Raw genomic sequence first — 25,260 nt, forward strand, 5'->3', positions numbered from 1 at the left:
TGTGTGGCCCAAATGTCTAACCTCCAAATTAAAAAATAAAGTAAGCAAAGTAAAGTAAATTAGAAAGTTATACAGATTTAAACATATTGATTTAAACAAACATAACACGATTCAGGTTAAAATAAATAATTGACTCTGAGTACAGAACCACAGTAAGCACTGAATACTACTGGATGTGGCCCCAAACTAACCAGAGTATTGACATACTAAAGTATCTGAGCAATGTTATACCCACTTGGTGTCTATTTAAGTAGGTAATGAATCCATACCAAATTTTTCTCAAAGAGAAATAGTACAGATGGGATTGTGGCTCAGTGCCTTATGAGCACAGGTCTATGCTCATAATCCCTAGTACCACCAATAAAAACAAAAGAAAGGAAACAGTAATAACTTTAGAGGTCTTATTGCTAAATAAATTGAATCAGTAATTAGTTATTTACTTATATCAAAATAATGCCTATCAAATTTTAATTATTCACCAAATCATTCCAAAGAAGAGATAACAAAGAAACATCCCCAATTATTAGGGGATAACACTGTGGTAGAGCATTTGCCTTTCATGTCACCAATCCAGAACAGACCCGAGTTGAATTCCCAGCATCCTAATCATGAGCCTGCCAGGAGCGATTTCTCAGCACAGAGCCAGGAGTAACCCCTGAGCACCACCGGGTTTGGCCCCAAAACAAAATAAATAATTTTTTTAAAAAAATAAGCATCTCCAGTTACAATTCTGCTACAATCTTGGCAAAAACCCGTAGAATAAATAGTAAAACAAAATGGTAGAACAATTAATAAAAAAATACAGACATCCAAGGATACTTTAACCTAAATCAAATATATATATGCCTATGTATATTAAAGATACAGGAAAAGTAGCACAATATTAATAATTTCCCTATAAAATTATAGATCATGTGCCTATGTTAACTTCAGTTTTTCTGAATATATGCTAAATTATTTCCTGGTTAAATACACTAAAATGAAAGATGAATTTAAAAAGAGGTTAAAAAATAAAACTTCAAAAATTTTGTCTCCAAATATAAAAAAGATTTAAATGGTATCTGAATATTAAACAGTTCTTAAGTTCTATACCAATCAGAAGTTATGATTTTTTATTTTATATCATGATTCATGCACATTGTAATTTCTGTTCAATAGAAAAGAGGAAACACATCATCCAAACCATCAATCTTTTGACCTGATTCTTATTCCCTCTAAACCCATTCTCAGTAACAATCACTTTTGAATCTTTCAATTATTTCTTATCCAAATATCCCTATACTATTATCAGTATGCTGTAAATGATTCATTAATTCATGGATGGTTTATTTTATTGCTGCCATGATAAATGAGTTATAATTTGCTATGTATTTCACATCACATTTTCCTCCCTCCTATTGTAAATGTACTGCCATGTCTGGATATTTTATCTTTCACCTTAGCTAACTGTGTGTAGAGCTGTATTTCTTATGCTACCAATGATGAAGTACATTCACTGCTAGAAGAAGACATTTGTATTTTCACCCATTCTTTCCCTTTTCCTTCCTTTTTCTAATTTTTATCCTTTCAGCTTTCATACTGTAACTTCCATATAAATTATATTGTGCTGATAAATCATAATTGTTAAGTATTTTCTCTTTAACTTTTTCATTTTCTTATAAGATTACCTCTGATTGCATGCATGGTAAGGAAGATACTTGATCTGATACCAGTTGCTCTGTATAAAATGGGAAAAGAATCCTCTGCCACAAAAAAGTTAGCAGCAAATGTATCTACTTTCATTATCAGAACTGACTCTCACCTTTTTTTTTTACCTTCTCATTGTTTATATGGGCAAGCTTTTTTATTTAGATGGTGTTCACTTTCTTTTTTTAATATATTTTTTATTTAAACACCTTGATTACATACATGATTGTGTTGTTTGGGTTTCAGTAATGTAAAGAACACCACCCATCACCAGTGCAACATTCCCATCACCAATGTCCCAAGTCTTTCTGCTCCCCACCCAACCCCCGCCTGTATTCTAGACAGGCTTTCTATTTCTTTCATACATTCTCATTATTAGGATAGTTCGAAATGTAGTTATTTCTCTAACAAAACACATCCCTGTTTGTGGTGAGCTTCATGAGGTGAGCTGTAACTTCCAGCCCTTCTCTCTTTTGTGTCTGAAAATTATTATTGCAAGATTGTCTTTCATTTTTCTTAAAACCCATAGATGAGTGAGACTATTCTGCGTTTTTCTCTCTCTCTCTCTCTGACTTATTTTGCTCAGCATAATAGATTCCATGTACATCCATGTATAGGAAAATTTCATGACTTCATCTCTCCTGACAGCTGCATAATATTCATTGTATATATGTACCACAGTTTCTTTAGCCATTCGTCTGTTGAAGGGCATCTTGGTTGTTTCCAGAGTCTTGATATGGTAAATAGTAAGGAAGGGATTTTTGTATTGTATTTTTGTGTTCCTAGAGTATATTCCTAAGAGTGGTATAGCTGGATCCTATGGGAGCTCGATTTCCAGTTTTTGGAGGAATCTCCATATCGCTTTCCATAAAGGTTGAACTAGGCGGCATTCCCACCAGCAGTGGATAAGAGTTCCTTTCTCTCCACATCAATCCCAGCACTGCTTGTTACCATTCTTTGTGATGTGTGCCAATCTCTGTGGTGTGAGGTGGTACCTCATAGTTGTTTTGATTTGCATCTCCCTGATGATTAGTGATGTGGATGTGGAGCATTTGTTCCTGTGTCTTTTGACCATTTGTATTTCTTCTTTGTCAAAGTGTCTGTCCCTTTCTTCTCCCCATTTTTTGATGGAATTAGATGTTTTTCCTTGTAAAGTTCTGTCAGTATCTTGTATGTTTTGGAGATTAGCCCTTTATCTGATTGGTATTGGGTGAATAGTTTCTCTCAGTGGGGGGCTTTTGTATCTTGGGCGCTATTTCCTTTGAGGAGCAGAAGCTTCTCAGCTTAATATATTCCCATCTGTTTCTGCTTTCACTTACTTGAAGAGTGCAGTTTCCTCCTTGAATATGCCTGTAGTCTCAATGTCCTGGACTGTTTTGCCTACGTGTTGTTCTATATATCTTATGGTTTCGGGTCTGATATCGAGGTCTTTAATCCGTTTGGATTTAAAGGATGGTGTTCACTTTCTTTTTTTTTTTATTTAAACACCTTGATTACATACATGATTGTGTTTGGGTTTCAGTCATAAAAGGAACACCACCCATCACCAGTGCAACATTCCCATCACCCAAGTCCCATATCTCCCTCCTCCCCACCCAACCCCCGCCTGTACCCTAAACAGGCTCTACATTTCCCTCATACATTCTCAATATTAGGACAGTTCAAAATGTAGTTATTTCTCTAACTAAACTCATCAATCTTTGTGGTGAGCTTCCTGAGGTGAGCTGGAACTTCCAGCTCTTTTCTCTTTTGTGTCTGAAATTTATTATTGCAAGAATGTCTTTCTTTTTTCTTAAAACCCATAGATGAGTGAGACCATTCTGCATTTTTCTCTCTCTCTCTGACTTATTTCACTCAGCATAATAGATTCTGTGTACATCCATGTATAGGAAAATTTCATGACTTCATCTCTCCTGACAGCTGCATAATATTCCATTGTGTATATGTACCACAGTTTCTTTAGCCATTCGTCTGTTGAAGGACATCTTGGTTGTTTCCAGAGTCGCTATGGTAAATAGTGCTGCAATGAATATAGGTGTAAGGAAGGGATTTTTGTATTGTATTTTTGTGTTCTTAGGGTATATTCCTAGGAGTGGTATAGCTGGGTCGTATGGGAGCTCGATTTCCAGTTTTTGGAGGAATCTCTATATTGCTTTCCATAAAGGTTGAACTAGACGGCATTCCCACCAGCAGTGGATAAGGGTTCCTTTCTCTCCACATCAATCCCAGCACTGTTTGTTCTCATTCTTTGTGATGTGTGCCATTCTCTGTGGTGTGAGGTGGTATCTCATTGTTGTTTTGATTTGCATCTCCCTGATGATTAGTGATGTGGAGCATTTCTTCATGTGTCTTTTGGCCATTTGTATTTCTTCTTTGTCAAAGTGTCTGTTCATTTCTTCTCCCCATTTTTTGATGGGATTAGATGTTTTTTTCTTGTAAGTTTCTGTCAGTGCCTTGTATATTTTGGAGATTAGCCCCTTGTCTGATGGGTATTGGGTGAATAGTTTCTCCCACTCAGTGGGGAGCTCTTGTATCCTGGGCACTATTTCCTTTGAGGTGCAGAAGCTTCTCAACTTAATATATTCCCATCTATTAATCTCTGATTTCACTTGCTTGGAGAGTGCAGTTTCCTCCTTGAAGATGCCTGTAGTCTCAATGTCCTGGAGAGTTTTGCCTATGTGTTGTTCTATATATCTTATGGTTTGGGGTCTGATATCGAGGTCTTTAATCCATTTGGATTTTACCTTCGTACATGATGTTAGCTGGGGGTCTAAGTTCAATTTTTTGCAAGTGGCTAGCCAGTTGTGCCAACACCACTTGTTGAAGAGGCTTTCCTTGCTCCATTTAGGATTTCCTGCTCCTTTATCAAAAATTAGGTGATTGTATGTCTGGGGAACATTTTCTGAGTATTCAGGCCTATTCCACTGATCTGAGGGTCGGTCCTTATTCCAATACCATGCTGTTTTGATAACTATTGCTTTGTAGTAAAGTTTAAAGTTGGGGAAAGTAATTCCTCCCATATTCTTTTTCCCAATGATTGCTTTAGCTATTCTAGGGTGTTTATTGTTCCAAACAAATTTCAAAAGTGCCTGATCCACTTCTTTGAAGAATGTCATAGGTATCTTTAGAGGGATAGCGTTGAATCTGTATAACACCTTGGGGAGTATTGCCATTTTGATGATGTTAATCCTGCCAATCCATGAGCAGGGTATGTGTTTCCATTTCCGCGTGTCCTCTCTTATTTCTTGGAGCAGAGTTTTATAGTTTTCTTTGTATAGGTCCTTCACATTTTTAGTCAAGTTGATTCCAAGATATTTGAGTTTGTGTGGCACTATTGTGAATGGGGTTGTTTTCTTAATGTCCATTTCTTCCTTATTACTATTGGTGTATAGAAAGGCCATTGATTTTTGTGTGTTAATTTTGTAGCCTGCCACCTTGCTATATGAGTCTATTGTTTCTAGAAGCTTTTTGGTAGAGTCTTTAGGGTTTTCTAAGTAGAGCATCATGTCATCTGCAAACAGTGAGAGCTTGACTTCTTCCTTTCCTATCTGGATTCCCTTGATATCTTTTTCTTGCCTAATCGCTATAGCAAGTACTTCCAGTGCTATGTTGAATAGGAGTGGTGAGAGAGGACAGCCTTGTCTTGTGCCAGAATTTAGAGGGAAGGCTTTTAGTTTTTCTCCATCTAGTTCTATTAGCTGTGTCATTAAGCTACTCAGGTAAGCTCCTTCTTCCTTCCTGATGTGTGCTTGCAAAGCTATAAATTTTCCTCTCAGTACTGCTTTTGCTGTGTCCCATAAGTTCTGATAGTTTGTGTCTTTATTGTCATTTGTTTCCAGGAACCTTTTGATTTCCTTCTTGATTTCATCTCGGACCCACTGGTTATTGAGTATGAGGCTGTTTAACTTCCAGGTGTTAAAGTTTTTCTTCCGAGTCCCTTTGGAATTCACAAATAATTTCAGAGCCTTGTGGTCAGCGAAGGTAGTCAGCAAAATTTCTATCCTCTTGATCTTATGGAGGTATGTTTTATGTGCCAGCATGTAGTCTCCTGGAGAATGTCCCATGTACATTGGAGAAGAATGTGTATCCAGGTTTCTGGGGATGGAGTGTCCTATATATATCCACTAGGCCTCTTTCTTCCATTTCTCTCCTCAGGTCTAGTATATTCTTGTTGGGTTTCAGTCTGGTTGACCTATCCAGTGTTGACAAAGCAGTGTTGAGGTCCCCCACAATTATTGTGTTGTTATTGATATTGTTTTTCAGATTTGTCAACAGTTGTTTTAAATATTTTGCTGGCCCCTCATTTGGTGCATATATGTTTAGGAGAGTTATTTCTTCCTGCTATACATACCCCTTGATTAATATAAAAGGTCCATCTTTGTCCCTTACAACCTTCCTGAGTATAAAGTTTGCATTATCTGATATTAGTATTGCCACTCCAGCTTTTTTATGGGTGTTGTTTGCTTGGATAAGTTTTCTCCAGCCTTTTATTTTGAGTCTATGTTTGTTCTGACTATTCAGGTGCGTTTCTTGTAGGCAGCAGAAGGTTGGATTGAGTTTTTTGATCCATTTAGCCACTCTGTGTCTCTTAACTGGTGCACTTAGTCCATTGACGTTGAGAGAAAGAATTGTTCTGGGATTTAATGCCATCTTTATATCGAAATTTGGTGTGTCTTTTTGTTAGTCTTTTCTTAGATTAGGTCTTTCAGTTTTTCTCTTAAGACTAGTTTTGAGTCTGTAAAGTTTCTGAGCTTTTTTTTGTCTATGAAACCATGTATTCTTCCGTCAAACCGGAAAGTGTGTTTTGCTGGGTACAGTATTCTAGGTGAAGCATTCATTTCATTCAGTCTTGTCACAATATCCCACCACTGCTTTCTGGCATTGAGTATTTCTGGTGACAGGTCTGCTGTAAATCTCAAGGATGCTTGCTTGAATGTAATTTCCCCTTTTGATCTTGCTGTTTTCAGAATTCTGTCTCTATCTGTGGGATTTGTCATTGTGACTAGGATGTGTCTTGGGGTGGTTTTTCTTGGGTCTCTTTTGGTTGGTACTCTTCGAGCATGCAGGATTTGATCACATATATTCTTTAGCTCTGGGAGTTTCTCTTTAATGATGTTCTTGACCGTTGATTCTTCCTGGAAATTTTCTTCCTGGGTCTCTGGGACTCCAATGATTCTTAAGTTGTTTCTGTTGATCTTATCATAGACCTCTATTTTCATCTGTTCCCATTCTTTGACTAATTTTTTCATTGTCTGTTCATTTGCTTTAAGTTTTTTTTTCAATCTCTCCTGTTGTATGGAATTGTTATGTGTCTCATCTTCCACAGCACCAAGTCTATTCTCAGCTTCTGATACCCTGTCCCAGAGCTTATCCATTTTGTCATTCACTTCATTTACTGATTTTTTCAGGCCTGTTAGTTGTCATGTTATTTCAGTTTGGAGTTTTGTGATTTCTGTCTTCATATTTTCTTGATTCTTATTAGTGTTCTGTTCTACTCTATTCATGGTTTCTTTTAGTTCTTTGAGCATATTCCATATTGCTACTCTAAAGTCCTTATCTGAGAGATTGATTAGTTGGTTGGTCGTTAACTGGTCATCAGAATTGTCATCTTCATTCTCTATGTCTGATGCTGGCCTGCGTTGTTTCCCCACTGTCACACTTGTATTGTGGATTTTTCTACGTGTTGTGGTGATATTCATTGGTTATATGATGCAGGCAACACACTTCTCTGGCTCCGCCCTTTCTGGATGGGCCGACTTGCCTCCAAGGTAGGGGAGTCCTCCGTGGATGAAGCCTCACACAGGATCAAATCTTTGGCCCGAGCACGCAGCAGAGAGGACAGTCTGGAGAGAAATTCTTGCTTCTGTGATCCAGCACAGTTCTTAGTGTGGTTTTTTTCTTCTTGTGATGGTGTTCTTTTTTTAGAAAGAGCGCACGGCTGCGTAGCGAAGTGGAGCTAAGTGCCTTCTGGAGCCTCTTTTCAGCCCACTCTCAGGAGGTTCATGCAACAGGATAGCAGAGAGACACACACAGGCAGCACTCACAGTTTTTCACAGTCGGGCCCCACTGGTCAGGCGTAGTTTTCACTCGCTCGCTGGGCAGCTTCAGAATGCTGTATTTATGGGGTTCACTTCCCAGGACTCTGAGGAGAGTCACTGGCTCGCTGGGTAGCTTCCGAATGTAGTTTCTTTGGGGTTCGCTTCCCAGGGCTCTGAGGAGAGCTTCCAGAGTTCAGGAAAGACAGAGAAGAGTAGGACAGGGCTCCCTTCAGGTGCTCAGTTTCTGGCTCGCTGGGTAGCTTCCAAATGTAGTTTCTTTGGGGTTCGCTTCCCAGGGCTCTGAGGAGAGCTTCCAGAGTTCAGGAAAGACAGAGAAGGGTAGGACAGGGCTCCTTTCAGGTGCTCAGTTTCCTCAGAAGAAGCACAGCTGGGTGGAGACTCTGCAGGTAGAGCAATCAGCACTCTGCCTGGAAACCCCCACATCCAGCCATTTCTTACTCACTCCCTGGCTCGCTGGGTAGCTTCCCGGTGTTCACTTTCTTTCTGGTTTATAACCTGTTAGCAAGATGGAGTACAGTAAATGCAAACAAAACATTGGAAGTAAATGTCCAAACTCCCTGCTGGTATGATTGGAGAATGGTCCTCTTTTTTATGCTCAGAATCTTACACTCTTCTCTATACCATATTTATTTTTTCTCTTTGGTATCCCAGCTACAGTTACTCCATTATATTTAGTCATTTGGTTTTCTAAAAATAATGGTCTTTTGCCTGAAACTCAAATTTTAACATAAGTAAACCATAGTTTTTAGCAGACTTTTATTTTCCTACCATCTATTGTACTTACTTGTGAAAACAACTCTAAATCTGTATGCATGAGTGAGCTAGGCATGCCTACTGGCTGAGAAATGCAAGAGTACAGAAGGTAAAAGGGTACAGATGATGCCTTAATTATCATGATATTTTTAAATTCCAACCCTGTGTCAATCCAACAATACTTTGTCAACATCCTAGATTTTACTGCTTGGAGACTGTGATATTTTATTTTATTCCTTTCCAAAAGACTACTTCAAAATTAAAATTTGAACTGACACTAGATTCCACAATGCACAGAAATATAGATAATTGCAAATGCTCTGAATATTTTATACACACAATATAATTTTCATATAGGTTAGTAGCTAGTGTGCAGAAAAAATTAGTAAAACAGCTTTTCCCTCCCATCTTCAAACACTAATACTAGATATTCAGAAATATTAGGAAGTTCTAGGATTTTAGAATTAACACATTAATTATATTCTTCCAGATACCGTAAAAATTGACTAGTGAATAAAATAAAATGATATTGTACTTTGTCTAGATTGGAATTATCTTAATATATGAAAGTAGGAATTATTTTTTAATTGATCAGAACTAGATTCAAGTGCTGAGCTGAAATGTCTGAATTGAGTTTAGAGGAAAAAGTAGCAATGCTAATTAGAAAATCTCTCTCCAAGTTGAACTCATAGTACAGTATGTATTTAGCTGTATCTGTAAAGAAAATAACCTTTTTAAGAAATGTCCCCTACTCAATTTCAATTTTCTTTTTTGGCTTATTTTTGTACTCATAGAGTTACTAGAGCTTTTGATTTATTTACACTTAATTTTATATTCAAAATTTTAATACAAAAGTTCATTTCTTATAGCTAATTGGTGCAGTTATAGTGTTTATGATACATATTTATAAATTTTGTATTGTTATAAGATAGTAAATATGCCTATGTCAACTTTAATATACAAAAATATTAAATACACGTTAAATAAAAATGAATATAATTTTGTTACATTCAAACTAGCAGTGATAGTTTATACATTATGTGTTGCTAATAAAATTTTTGACTTTTGTCTAATTTGCTCTTTTATAATTTTCTATATTTGGTTTTCTGCTTTTATATTATTAGCTATGTTCCTAAAATTTTTCTCTAAATGACTTTTCAGACCATATTATAGTAACATGAAGTCATATGGTAGCAAGCTTTTTTGTATTTCTGTAGTCAGTAAGTCATTTTTAAACACTATATAAAGTCTAGAGCCATAGAAGAGTGGAACAGCCAGAGAACATCTGCTTTGTATGCTATAGAGTTGAGTTATATTCCAAGTACTCCACAAGGTCTCTTGAGACCTGTAAGGAGTTATCTTTGAGAGCAGAGGCAGAAGTCAGCTCTGAAAACTACCAGAGTGTGGCCCTAAAACCAAAATAAATAAATAAGTACTGTGAATCTTGAAGTACTAAGATTAAAACATTTCTTTTTGTTATTTTTACTTAAAGAGCTGTGATTTACAGTAATTGAAAGATGACTCTTAGACACATCAAATTCCAAACACAATCCCATCACCTGTATCAACTTCCCTCCATTAGAGTCTCCATGCCCCTAATCACTCACTTCTGCCACCCAAAGTTTGTAGGTTGTGGTTTAGTTTTATGATTTCGGTGTTATTGAGTCTATGCTTTGGTTATTAAGCAATGCCATGCTCCTACATCACCATTATACCTATTAAATAAAGTAAAACAAATTAATCTTCTTCAAGTACTGATGTTCTCAGATGCATCATTTAGGATTTCCATCTACAGGTGGTATAATCAAGAGGTAAACTTATAAGTTCGAGTTGATTCTAGGCATTAACTAGAAGGAAAATTCTAATCTCTCTTAGAATGTTTTCTAATTTAATAGATAATTATCCATAAACTTTCCCCATATTTAGGCCTCTTATAATATCCACCTATCTATGCTTAATAGCTTGTCTACAACTTGCCTCACTACATAAAGCCATAGGCATACCTCAATGCTAAAACAATGTGTAATGTATTTGATAAGCTTTTGTTCCCTTCTTTACATGCTGATAGAGAAAAATGTTTTTATTTTCTTTTATCAGCCACTTTCTTTTAAAAAGAAGGTCAAATTTATCAGACATATAATTTAGCTTTTAGTGTTAGGGTTTTCTTTTTTATTCAGAGAAGTATTTCAATTCCTCAGTGGGTTCATAGCAATAGTTTTATTCATATGTCAGAATCTGATCATGGAAAGATGTAGAGGTAGCTTGTTTTTATCCTGAAAAGATGAACCCAACTAGAAATTCATTTTAGTTTTATAGCAGTAAGAGTGCTTAAAATAACTAGATAAGGTTTATTCCATTTATTTTGGCAGTCATTGATGAAAAGATGAAACATTTTTCTAGATTTAAGTAAGACACTGTGGAATTTTGCTTGAGAATACTAAAGTTATAAAACCCTATCATTCCCAAAGGGGTTATTTTAATACTTTCTAGTTTGAGGTGGTGTGAGCTTGAGATTATCTTTCTCATAGTCACTGGATAGATAGTAACCCTTAGGAGTAAGAACATATTCTAAAGAATTATATATTTGTTTGACAAGTTTTACTTTAGAAGGAGAGATCTTATATTGACTCCCTCAAAAAGTTTAACAATAAGTAAAATTTATTTCTATATAAAGCATGCTACCAAAGCATAGTTTTTCCCTACCTTTCCCAGTTGGTTTGCTTTTAAATGCTGGGAACAGTGGTGGAGGGAGGACAACAATGGTGGTGGGAATGCCCCTAATTTAATGTCACTATGTACCTAAAACACTACTCTGAATGATTTGTAATCCACTTTGGTCAAAATAGAAATGATTAATAATAAAAAAATTAACTTGGCTAGTTATTTTACATAAAAAGACAGAAAGATTAGAGAATTCTTTAGTTAGGATACCCCATTATTACTTGAGGGCTAGCTAATATCAGAGCAGGTGACTCATCAATAATAATGAAAGTAAAAGAAAATGTAAATGCCCAATCACAGCAACCTCAATCACTTTTATAGTATAACTTGTTCATATTATGTTTCCTCTGTAAGTTGTAACACAAATTTTGCAAGCTTTCAGTTTAAAATGTCAATTAGCATAGCATGTACATTTTAATATTCTCAAAATTTTTCATTTAACATATAGATTATATCATTTTACCATATTTATCCACTTCTAAAATTTTTCTCCCCTATTTTTAACAACAATCAAATTTTCCCTACTTCTTTTTGTGATATGAAGACCTAGGATGGGGTTCAATAGTGAAGAGTATGTCTTGCATACATACCTAAATTTAATCTTTGGTATCTCTCTCTTTCTCTCTCTCTCTTTTCCTCTCTCTTTTCTCTCTCATGCTTTGTAAAAGTATTACTCAGACAATTTCTGCTAGCCAGTCCATATATAGACAGACATATATAGAGAAATAAATTATAAAGAAATACATTAAAATATAGATAGATGTATGTAAATATTTAAGCTGTACTCTATTAAAATATTTTGAGTATAAAGTAATAGGTTACATATTATCTTGACACATTTTCTTCTTTGTAAATCCACAAGAATTGTCTTCTATGACAGAACTAGACAGAGAAAAGCCAATTGAGTAGACCATAAACTGAGCAGATGGATTTCTGTTACTAAAATTTTAAAAGCCCTTATGAAAAACAATAAGGAGATTCCTCAAAAAAACTGGAAATTGAGCTCCCATTTGATCCAACTATACCACTCCTAGGGTTATACCCCAGGAACTAAAAAATGCAATACAAAAATACCTCCCTCATACCTATATTCATTGCTGCACTATTTCCAATAGCCAGACTCTGGAAACAACCAAGATGCCCTTCAACAGATGAATGGCTAAAAAAACAATGGTACATATACACAATGAAATATTATGCAGCTGTCAGGAAAGATAAAGTCATGAAATTTTCCTATACAGGGATGTACATGGAATCTATTATGCTGAATGAAATAAGTCAAAGACAGAGATAGAGAGAGAGAGAGAAAAAATAGTCTCACTCAGCTATACATTTTAAGAAAAGTAAAAGACATTAAAATAATTCCCAGAGATGAAGGCCGGAAAGACAAGCTCAAGATATGTAACTCACAACAAAGAATGGTGAGTGCAGTTAGAGAAACAGCTACGCTGAGAACTATCATAACAATGTCAGTGAGTGAGGGAAATAAAAAGTCTGTCTCGAATATAGGCAGTGGGGTAGAGAGATGTTTGAGGAGGCATTAGTGATGGGAAGGTTGCATTTGTGAAGGGGGTGTTCTTTTTATGACTGAAACCCAACTGCAATCATGTTTGTAGTCACAGTGTTTAACTGAAGATATCATTTTAAAAATCAGCAAAAATATAAAAATAAAAATCTTGATATATGGGACCAAAGAAATAGTATACCAAGTAGTGCATATACCTTGCATGGGGCAGACCCAGGCTTAATCCTGGCATTGAATATGTAAACCCGTGAATCTGCCTGGAGTGATATGTGAGCACAGAGCCAAATAGCCCTAAGCACAGCCAATTATGGACCCAAAACAAATAAAACATTAACTATTAAATTTTTAAAATGATAGATAATAATTTCACCACTAACTTTTTTTTTTTTTTTTTTGGTTTTTGGGCCACACCCAGTAACGCTCAGGGGTTACTCCTGGCTATGTGCTCAGAAGTTGCTCCTGGCTTGGGGGACCATATGGGACACCGGGGGATCGAACCGCGGTCCGTCCAAGGTTAGCGCAGGCAAGGCAGGCACCTTACCTTTAGCGCCACCGCCCGGCCCACCACTAACTTTTAAGTTCGTCATTTTAGTAAAAATCACTGTGGTATAATTGTGCCCTATAATCTTAACTTCAGTCTCAGCTTCCCATTTAATATAGCCTCTCTGGAAACTAAATTCTTTCTGTGATCATTTCGACAGTGCTCATTTTCTTTACAAGCTATTTTCTATTTGCCTCTCTACACTATTGTTTCTTTAGTTAAGGCACAACCCTTCCATTTTGAGAATTAAAAACTTCACCTGGATAAATCAATGTATTCATGTACTAATCAATGACATGATTATTAAAAAGAGTCACTATGAATATTTAGCAATGAGATGAATAAAAGCACACTTTAAAAGTTAACTACTGGTCAAACACTCTGTTACATTATTATAGACTTTATTAATCCTTTTTATGCATCTTTCTCTTATTAATCATTAAAGTTACAACAAATTATATACAATATTAACTAATACAAATAATATGTAGATAATAGTCAATCTACTTAAATTATTGTTAAGTATCTATAGTATTTATATACAAATAGATATATATTCCAAGAAAAAGTAAGTTTATTTTAAAAAGCATATTATCTAAAGAGAAAGAAACATAATATCTTAAAATTCTAAGAACCTCATTTATATTTCATAAATGCTATAGTCACAGGTCAAAAACTCAGATATGATACTTATGAATATGTATGCAGTATAATTAGGTTGAAAACGCTGCTTCATCAGCTGTCCTGATATGTGCTCCACTGACTTATTAAGCAGTATTGAAAAGGATCTTTCCTGATTTCAATGAGTTGAAACTTTTTTTCATCTATAATATTTTATTCTTAATCATATAAAAAACTTGTATTTAAACCTAGATTGCTGGCTTACTGCTTATAACACATATTTGTATGTATTAACTCTTTATATTTGAGATTCTTCTTAAAAATTTAGAGTGGCTTTATTACTCCATATCTCTTAGACTCAAACATCAATTTTATTTCTCCACACAGAGGTTATAAGTCATGTTTATCTCACTATTTCTATCACAACAACCGAATGATTATTTTCTTTTTCTCTCACATAGATTTTAATTAATGTCCCTAATGAAAATTATAATCATATTTTAAAAAAATTAATTATTTCAGGGGCTGAAGTGATAGTGGAGTAATAGCACAAGAAGGCTTTTGCCTTGCATGCAGAAGACCAATGTTTGATGCTCAGAATTCCATATGGTCCCTTTAGTACTGCCAGGAGTAATTTCTGAGCACAGAGACAGATAATAGTAATAAGAGTAATTCCTCTGTGACCCCTAAACAAACAAACAAACAAACAAAAACACTTTGAATAACCACACAGTGCTTATTTTCATTTTTGTTAGTCTGATATATAAGCATAAATTGAATCCATCTTACCTAACAATCTTATTTGTGAATAATACCCTTCATAAATTCTACAGTCTTGTATGACTAAAATTCTTGTTTCCCATAAATACATGAAACTTTTGTAACTTTTCTTTCTTTCTTTCCCTTATTGCCACTTTGTTTTCTAGTCACTTATATATACAGAGCTATTCTTATATCTGAACGAGATATTATTGAATAAAATTCTAAGAATTGGCTTCATGAAAAACAGAAACAATAAGATGCTGGCAGCAGAAGAAGACAATATTTAAGTGTGAAAGGATAATCAGCAGCTGAAATCTATATGAACATATATATTAGTAAGCTAAATTATATTGCTAGATAAAGGTACAAGAACATAGTAGAAGGTTATTGATAACTAAAGAGAAAATTTAAGTTAGTCACCAGTTTCCCATATATTTACAAAATAAGATGATGTACTACATTTCTATTGATAATGAAGATAATTAAAATCATGAATAATTTTGTGAATACATTTAGAAATCTAGATATAGCAGACATGGCCTCTGAAAATCACAAACTACCAAAATTAATTCACTGATCAGTAACTTGAATATAACTATGTTCCTTAGAGTTTACTTTCTATTTTCAAGTAATCATACAAATATACAAATATATATATATATACACTGTTTTTAAATAAGTTTACTTGTGAGTTCCACCAAATAATGAAGGAAGAAATAAGTTATTCAGTAATTAAAGAAACAAAACATTCCCCAGCCCATTCTATTAGGCAAACATTGCTCTGTTTGTAAAAGAAAATTATATACTATGATTCATCATGAATATAATGCAAAACAATGAGACCATTATTTCAAATTCAAACATTTAGCAAGATAAAATACAGGCTTGAAGAAAATCTTTTTAAGTAATATATTTGACAAAATATTTTAATCAGCTCCTCTTAAGTAGTTTTCAAGACTCAATAAAAACAAATAATAATAGAAAATGGAGCAAGAAATTGAAGCACTTTACCAAGTAAGATGGTAAATAGCACAAGAGGAAAATGTTCAATAATATTAGTAACATGGAAAAAAATTTAAAGTGATTTACACACCTATTAGAATGTTTAATTTTTAATTAAAACTTTTAGGGGATTTTTGGGGTCACACCCAGTAACGCTCAGAGGTTACTCCTGGTTATGAGCTCAGAAATCGCTCCTGTTTGGGGGGACCATATGGGATGCCAGGGGATTGAACCACGGTCCATCCTAGGTTAGGGTGTGTGCAGGCAAAGGCCCAACTGCTTTCACCACCACTCCGGCCCTAATTAAAACATTTTTAACTGAATAACCATATGGTACACAGTTACAAAGTTGTTAATAATTGAGTAAATTTTGATAAGACTGACTATATTGATAATAGATAAGAATGTGACTTGAACTCCAAAATGTTTAAAATTTTTTAGACTTTAACTTTTCTTTGTCCTCATTCAGAAAGATTGTCAGCTGTGACTTAAATTTGTTGTCTGTGCCTATTTAGAATATCTTTGTATTTTTTATGTAAATTACTGACTCTAATCTGTTTTGATTCAGAAAACTTGTAACAAAGGGAGAAGAATGTAAGTTTGAAAAAAATATAGAATCTAAGTATAGTACAATAGATTAGAGCCAAAAAAATAAAATGAAATAGATTAGAGCCATTTACATTGATACTCTTCAAAATAAGTGATATATATGTGATGCTACTGTCTCTAATTCCCAAAGGAAAGTATAAGACTAACATTTTCTGTGTTCCGAGTTAAAGACATTTAAAGTACACATAATATTTCCCCATTTTGCATTATTCAGATAAAAATGAATTTTGTATCTTTTTGTTTGAATAGATATTTCAAAAGTTATCATTAAGTTGATAGTACAATGTTACAAAATCAATATATATGTAAAAGGAAATGAGTATTTATATATAAGCTCTTGGTTTAATACCTTAAAATAATTTTTTTAAACAACAGCAAGTTCTGTAATCATTCTTAATATTATGCTTAAACAGTGTGGTCAAGGGGCCAGAGTGGTAGCACAGTGGTAGGATGTTTGTCTTGAACACAGTTGATCCACTACAGACATGGGTTCAATCCCAGCATCACATATGGTCCCCCAAACCAGGAGAGATTTCTAAGTGCAGAGCCAGGAGTAACTCCTGAGCACAATTGGGTGTGGGCCCAAAAACAAAAACAAAAAAAAAGTTGACTGAAATATACTATAAAAGAAAGAAATTTACTCTCCTTTCAAAATTTAGGGCAAAAAATGGACTCCTCCTTTTCTCAAATTTATGTGAAATTTATTTGGAATAAATTCAATAAATGTGCTTTTTAATTTGATTAATAATTCTAAATGTGATTGACCATTCTTCAACATTTTGGTAAAAACTGGCCAGTTTTATATCATGGCAACACTGAGAATATCTGTTTATTCTGTGAGCCACTTCTTTATCCCTTAATTTCTACAATATGACTGCTGGTTTTTACTTTCCTCCATGGAATTTTGTTATCTACCTTCCTCTTGAAGGTTTTAATATATGAGGACTCTGTTTCATCTCTTATACTATTTTTCTTTTGATCTCCACTTTTATTACCAATGTTTGTTGATAACTTATCATGACCATCTATAGTTCAAGAAGCTTTCCTGAGAGCAAATGTTGCCTGTATATTTCCTTCTACATATCTTAACTCCATAACTCTATGATTTTAAATGTGACATTTTTATTTTATGTCCACAGGCAACAGGTCCTCAGGGTTTATTAAAGGAAGATGCCAAAGTTTCTCTTCAGAAAAGTTTTGGAATTCTTAATCAAGCCAGGAAGTTAGCAAATGATGTGAAAGGTCAGTATGATATCTTTTTACTATTCAGACTTTAATGGTAAATGGTAATGGTAAATTGCTATACTACGGAAGAAGTATAATTTTAAGCAGCATTTTTATTATTTTTGTTATATGGATTTAATGAACATAATCTTACCAAAACATCTCATTCTATATTTTTGAATCTTATTTTGTATTGGTTAAAACTTTACATCTTAAATCTAATTTCCATAGCTGGACTTCCCCTATACATATAGTAACATTGAAATTAAACTATGATAGGTTTTTAAGAACACCATTCCCTACTTTATTTTGACTTGAAAAGGAAAGTCATGAAGGCATGAGTTAGTTACCTAACAAATGTCCTTGAGAAGCTTTCAATTTTGTTACAGGGCCACCCAACCTAAAAAGTTCCCACACTTTGAAAGGACACTTTTCATTTATTTTATTCCTAATTCAAGGATCAAAGTATATAAAATGCTCTGGTAGATAGTGGGTTTTAAGTTTTGAAACATGTATTATTCAGTAGATCTGCTCTCTAGGTAAGCTTTGATATTTATTATTTCACTCAAGTGTCTCTTGTTTCTCATTTGAATTGTATGCTGTTTCTGTCCCCAGTTTTATTTATTACCTTTTCTGGCTTTCTTCCATCTCCTAAAACTTAGTAAAAATATAATTCATGGCTTTTCCAAAATCTACTACTGTTTCAAACCTTCATGCTTCACATGTTATTCCTTCTTTCCATTGTAATGCTTCATTCATTGCATATCTTTTTACTTTGTTTTTGCCAAGTCTTAAAGTTTTAACTCAAATTTTGTCTTATGCCAAGATATATTAATGCTCCTTTAGATTACATGCCATTTTTCTCTGCAAGCCTTTTTTCATAGATTTGTCAAACCACCCTAACTATAAACTTAGATTTTTATCTTCTTGGAGAGATGCACAGAACTTCCTTTTGAAATATATTTTCATTGTATTCATATATATTATTATACACACATATATGGAAAAGGCACATTTTACTCCTACCTCTCATCAATAATTCTGAAAATACTCAGAGGACTTTATGGGATGACAGTGATAGAATCTGAGTTGGCTTATAGAAGACAAGAGCATACCCACCCTGAACTTTATATTTTTATTCTATAATATCATAGTGTTTACCTCTGTGTAGTTGGAAAAGTCTTTCTTTTGAGAGGATTTATGCCAGACCTGGCTGTACTCAAGACAGCCTGGTTCTGCATTCAGTAATCACAACTGGTGGTACTCAGGTGTAGTTTTATATATGGTATATAGTATAAGTTATTAAAGCCAGGTCAGTTGAAGATAAAGCAAGTGCTTTACCTTCCATATTGTATCTCCAGCCTCAGAAAAATGTCTTTTGTTGTTGTTACTGTGATTGTTGTTGTTGCTGATGCTGCTGTTGTTTGGGCCAAATCTGGTGGTGTTCAGGGGTTACTCCTGACTCTGCACTCAGAAATTGCTCTTGACAGGTTCGGGGGACCATATGAGATGCTGGGAACTGAACCTGTGTCTGTCCTGGGTCAGCCACATGTTAGGCAAACAGCCTAATGCTGTGCTATCTCTTCAGCCCAATTAATGCCCTTCTAGTAGAAAAAAAATTGGATATACTATTTATTATTAACCTTAAAAGTATGTATATAATCATTTATTTGCCATACTTAAACTAATAATATTTTAGCCTTCAATAGAAGCTTATAATAGATTTACAAGTTATCTCTGTATTATTGATGTCACTCTGGCAGTTTTAGAATTTTTATTACAGATGGCAATGACACCACCATTTACATAATTCCGTGAAGGATATTGCTCTTATTATAGCTTATAGGATCAACTATAAGGAACCTAAGTCCATTTTTCTACTGAACTATTTGACCTGAATTTATTGCTGTGGTCACTTTTTCTTCTCCAATATTCTTGCCCAGATCTGTGATGAGGTTGAGGTCAATGGGCAGAATCATGCACATATAGGGCCAGATCATTTTAAATTTAAATTTTTGAATTTTAATCATTGAAGTTTTACATTTAATTGTCTTTTTCTAAAATACAGCCTTGAAATGATTTTCTCCTGATTAAAAATAATAAGGGTGTTTTGTTTTGTTTGGGATACCTCTTTAAATGTTACACTTAAAGCACTAGAGTATATAATAAAATAGGTAGGATTTATATTGGATGTGGCAATACTGGGTTCTGTCCTCAGCATTGCATATGGTCCTTTGAGTATTGACTGGAGTAAGCCCTGAGTATTGTCAGGGGTGGCCCCCAAACAAACAAATGAACAAACAAACAAAAAGAAAACAGAGTAAATGTTATAACTGATGGGACTGGGAATATGGCTCAATGGCAGAATGCTTGCTTTACATGGAGAGGATCTTGGTTTGATTCTTGGAAGAGTCAAAAACAAACAAATATTAATAATTTCTTATTTATATCTGAGGTCACTTTCTCATACATCCAACTTTGTATTCCACACTATGTCTGTACTCCTACTGGTATTATAAACATTAAGAAAGAATTCCATTTTTTATGGATCTTATTTTCTTGGCAAAATAAATCTAAGTAAAGACATAGTAGAAAAGTGTTAAGAGACAAAAGTGCTCATTAGTTTAAATGTCTTTTTTGTACCCAGGTAGTACATTATTTAAAGTAATGAACATCTACAAACTATTCAAATAATAATTCCTCCAGAAATCCAAGCCAAGACTCTGACAGAGATGGGAATGTTTTCTTGCTACATTATGACATTCTCCTGATTTGTAGTCAATTACACCAGTTATAAAATTGCTCTTAATCAGGGAAGTGCAATATATTACCAAACTGAACTGCTGAAATAGGCCCTACAGTGCAAAACTCTTGACAGCAGCTATTAAAACATAGATTTAGTCATTTCTCTCTCTGTGGTGCCTGGAGTTAGAAGGAATAAAAATGGCGAGTCCAGTATTACCCTCAGTATTTCTAATTTGTTACTTGGTTCAATTCAGTACAACCCAGTTAGTTTGTGGGCTCTAGTCATAAATGACTTAGTGCTACTCCTTGCCATTTTTATGTTGTTCTTGCTTTAAGAGAGTTTGACTTTGCGAGGAACAATTTGTTTTTCTTTTTAATATTTGAATCCATTTTAAAGTTAAAAGTAAATTTGCCCTTGTGTGCACATTTGCAATTTGTAGCCAGTCTACATTGAATTGATTGAATGTCTATGAAGATAAAAATCATCTTGCAGATGAATATGAAGTTTGGAACAAATTGATGATAGAAAGGGAACATAAATTAATAACTCTAGAAAAATGAATACTGTTCTGCTCTTAAAAAAGAGATTGTCAATAAAATACCTAGTTGAGGGTTTTGTGGAATGTGCAGAGAATATGGAATAAAGAAGAGAATGGTATATTAGAATACTAAGAATACTAAAGACTTACAATAATAACATTACAATGTTAGATTAAATGTTCTATTAGAAAAAGTATAACATTCTGGAAAATGTATGGCACTCACATGAAATGTAAAAATAAATTCTGAAATCTGATAACATTGAATCAGTATGCAGTGATGTCACCATACAGAATCAAGATTCACTTTTTGTAAATTAATCATCGTTTTTTATATTATTATCTTTCAAACATTCAGTCTAATACTAGAAAATATTAGGAAATCTCCTAGACTGTTTACATACTACACTTATAAATTCTAAGCTGTAAGATATTTTGTTATTATCTTAGATAAGAAAAGAATCAACTATAATAGTATGATATTAATTCAGTGTATTAAATAGAAGTTAATTTTTATTTGATGTTTTTTATAATTAAAGATATATTCCTTTTGAATTCACATATTGCCAACTTCTTGAATATATCTTTTCTTATAAAGTTCTAAGAATTACAAAATTTATTGACTAAAATTTATTTTGGAAAAAAATGGATGAAATTAAGTTTGAGTTTTCTAACTATATTACTCTGGAAGTAAATCAATATTTTCATAGACAATTCTAGTTCTTCATGATAAATATTAATTTTTACAAGATTATGAATAGCAACAACCAAACACTTATGAAATTCATTTGGAACAATAAACACCCTCAAATAACTAAAGCAATCCTTTGGAAAAGGAATATAGGAAGGAATATGGGAGTCATTACTTTCCTCAACTTTAAATTGAACTACAAAGCAATAGTTATCAAAACAGCATGGTATTGGAATAAAGACAGACCATCAGATCAGTGGAATAGGCTTGAGTATTCAGAGAATGTTCCCAGACATACAATCACCTAATTTTTGATAAAGGAGCAAGAAATTCTAAATGGAGCAAGGAGAGCCCCTTCAACAAGTGGTGTTGGCATAACTGGCTAATCACTTGCAAAAAAGTGAATTTAGACCCCCTGCTAACATCATGAAAGTAAAATACAAATGGATTAAAGACTTGATAACAGACCTGATACCATAAGGTATATAGAACAACACATAGGTAAAACACTCCATGACATTGAGACTAAAGGCATTTTTAAGGAGAAAACTGTACTCTCCAAACAAGTGAAAGCAGAAATTAACAGATGGGAATATATTAAGCTGAGAAGCTTCTGTACCTCAAAGAAAACATTGCCCAGGATACAAGAGCCACCTACTGAATGGGAGAAACTATTCACCCAATACCCATCAGATAAGAGGCTAATATCCAAAATATATAAGGCACTGACAGAATTTTACAAGAAAAAAAAACATCTAATCTCATCAAAAAATGGGGAGAAGATATGGACAGACATTTTGACAAAAAAGAAATACAAATGGCCAAAAGACACATAAAAAAATGCTCCACATCACCAAATCATCAGGGAGATGCAAATCAAAAAAATTATCAGGTACCATCTCACATCACAGAGATTGGCACACATCACAAAGAATGAGAACAAGTAGTGCTGGCAGGGATGTGGAGAGAAAGGAACTCTTACCAATGCTGGTGGGAATGCCACTTAGTCCAATCTTTATGGAAAGCAATATGGAGATTCCTTCAAAAACTAGAAATTGAGCTCCCATATGATCCAGCTATAACACTGCTAGGGATATACCCTAAAAACACAAAAATAAAATACAAAAATCCCTTCCTTACACCTATATTCATTGCAGCATTATTTACAATAGCCAGAGTCTGGAAACAACCAAGATGCACTTAAACAGATAAATGGCTAAAGAAACTGTGGTACATATATACAATGGAATATTATGCAGCCATTAGGAGAGATGAAGTTATGAAATTTTCCTATACATGGATGTACATGAAATCTATTATGCTGAGTGAAATAAGTCAGAGGGAGAGAGATAGATGCAGAATAGTCTCACTCATTTATGGGTTTTAAGAAATATGAAAGACATTCTTGCAATAATTTTCAGAGACAAAAGAGAGGAGGGCTGGAATTTACAGCTCAGTACATGAAGCTCACCAAAAAGAGTGATGAGTGCAGTTAGAGATATAACTACATTGAGAACTTTCATAGCAATGTGAATGAATTAGGGAAGTAGAAAGCCAGTCTAGAGTACAGGCAAGGGTGAGGTGGGGCAAAGGGAGATTTGGGACATTGGTGATGGGAATGTTGCACTGGTGAAGGGGAGGTGTTCTTTACATGACTGAAACCCAACCACAATCATGTTTGTAATCAAGGTGTTTAAATAAAGATATTAATTTTTTTAAAAAATTGTAGAATTAGGGCACAATGCAATAGCACAGCAACAGGGCGGTTGCCTTGCATGCAGCCAACCGTGGATGGACCCATTTGAATTCCTGCCATGCTATGTGGTCCCCTGAGCCTGCCAGGGGAGATTTCTGAGTGCAAAACCAAGAGTACCCCTGAACACTGGGTGTTACCCAAAAAACAAACAAACAAAAAAGATTGTACAAGTAGGTATCATAAAAAATGATGGTACTATAATATTGAAAAATGTATTGCAAATGTTATCTATAAGATAATTTGACAATATATTCTATTTTATTGAGTCCATAAAAATTAATAGCAGTTTCACAAATTTTGCAATTTTGACTAATGTTGTCTCAATATATTATTTATGTCCTAGTCATATTAAGAAAAAATAAAAATTGTATGTATAAATATAAATATGATATTATAATTAAAATATATAAAACATTTAGTTAAAATGTGGCTTTTCAATATTTTTAAAATTAGTAAACACATAAAAAGTTAATAAAATCATAAAATTTGATTGTAATTTCTAATGATCTGTGCTAAATAATTTCATGTGTCCTTTCATATAATTTCTATAATTTATATATAAAATAAAGTATTATTTTTATTTTCTGTGGATAAAATGTGACATTTTTTGGTTGTTTTCAGTATTACACTCAGCATTACTAAGGGGCTATTCCCAGCTCTGTGCTTTGGGATCACTCCTGGCAGTAGTCAGGAGACCATGTGGTGCTAGAATGCCAGGCCAGGCACCTGCATACAAATCATGCATTGCAGCCCCCTCTCTCTTACTGATCCCCCAAAATACTTTCATTCTACTTTTTCTAGTTACTATAATGATCTATGAACATTATCATTTATTACTGAAATTCTATAAAACAAGACACTATTACATAAACAACTCGAAAAAAGTTTGTTTTGGAATATTCCAAAGTATGTTATAAGTTCTAACTTAATTAAATTTGAACTATATTTAGCCAAATTCCAGGAACATGGCTTGTACAAGTAAATGCATGTTCTCAGTAGACACTACATACAATTATATTCACTTATTTTTATATCTTGTACTCTATAAATTAACTAGCAACAAGAAAAATTATGGAGTCAAGTAAGTTTGTTCAGTGACTGCATGTGCTACTGTAGCTTTCCTTTGCTTTATGAGTCCAATCATCTCCAACCCATTCCTGGTCCTTTTTCTACAAATAGTTTTAACAAGATCAAGCAGGGAAGACTGAAGCTTTAAAAAAAAAGTGTGCAGGTAGATTATTAGAATTGATGAATGTGATATTTAGAGAAAAGTCCGGGAATATAATTTGTCTGTAATTACTGGGGATGAGAACTGAAGAAGTTACAAGTAGTTCTAAAATATAATTCTCTTTAGATTATAATATGAGATGTTTTTACCTTTCTTTCTACAAACTGAAAATACAGAATTAGGTTGAATTTATTTTTAGTCATTCTGTTTCTTTGCTCAGAGTGCAATTCAAACCAAATAACACCCATTCATTCTTTTGTCTACAAATACTCCCTTATATGTATGTCTTTATTTAAAATCAGCTTCTTTTAAATATTCATTGATACATTCTTATGATTTTTTCACTGTGAAATCTGCATTATTTTATTATATTTACATTGTACCTACCTAATTTTTTTTCACAAAGCTACAAGTTAGTCTTAATTTGAGTGATTCAAAAAGCTTCCTCGGGGGGGGGGGGGGGGAAGGGGAAATAGATAAAAATATCATCAGAGAGATAAATTAAGAAAAGATAAGAAACAAATGATTGGAATATTTAAATTAGAATGGACTCAAAAAAAGGGTTTGTTTTTTTGTTGTTGTTTTTGGTCTTTGGGTCACACCCGGCAGCGCTCAGGGGTTACTCCTGGCTCTATGCTCAGAAATCACCCCTGGCAGGCATGGGAGACCATATGGGATGCTGGGAATCGAACCACCATCCTTCTGCATGAAAGGCAAACACCTTACTTCCATGCTATCTCTCCAGTCCCAGGACTCAAAATATTTTAATTTTAATTTTCTAGTAATGAAAGTGAAGAA

The 25,260-nt window shown here is 34.0% G+C and overlaps 1 protein-coding gene across 1 annotated transcript in view; it reads left to right on the forward strand.

Annotated features, from left to right (window-relative positions):
- Positions 1-25,260, forward strand: part of LAMA2 (laminin subunit alpha 2) — a 660,685-nt gene that overhangs the window by 538,816 nt on the left and 96,609 nt on the right. The window contains exon 41 of the mRNA XM_049771159.1: positions 17,419-17,521. Coding sequence (XP_049627116.1) covers positions 17,419-17,521 — 103 coding nt within the window. The remainder of the gene's footprint in view (positions 1-17,418; positions 17,522-25,260) is intronic.

This window comes from Suncus etruscus, chromosome 4, assembly GCF_024139225.1.
Source record: "Suncus etruscus isolate mSunEtr1 chromosome 4, mSunEtr1.pri.cur, whole genome shotgun sequence".
In the NCBI taxonomy this organism is placed as follows: Eukaryota; Metazoa; Chordata; class Mammalia; order Eulipotyphla; family Soricidae; genus Suncus; species Suncus etruscus.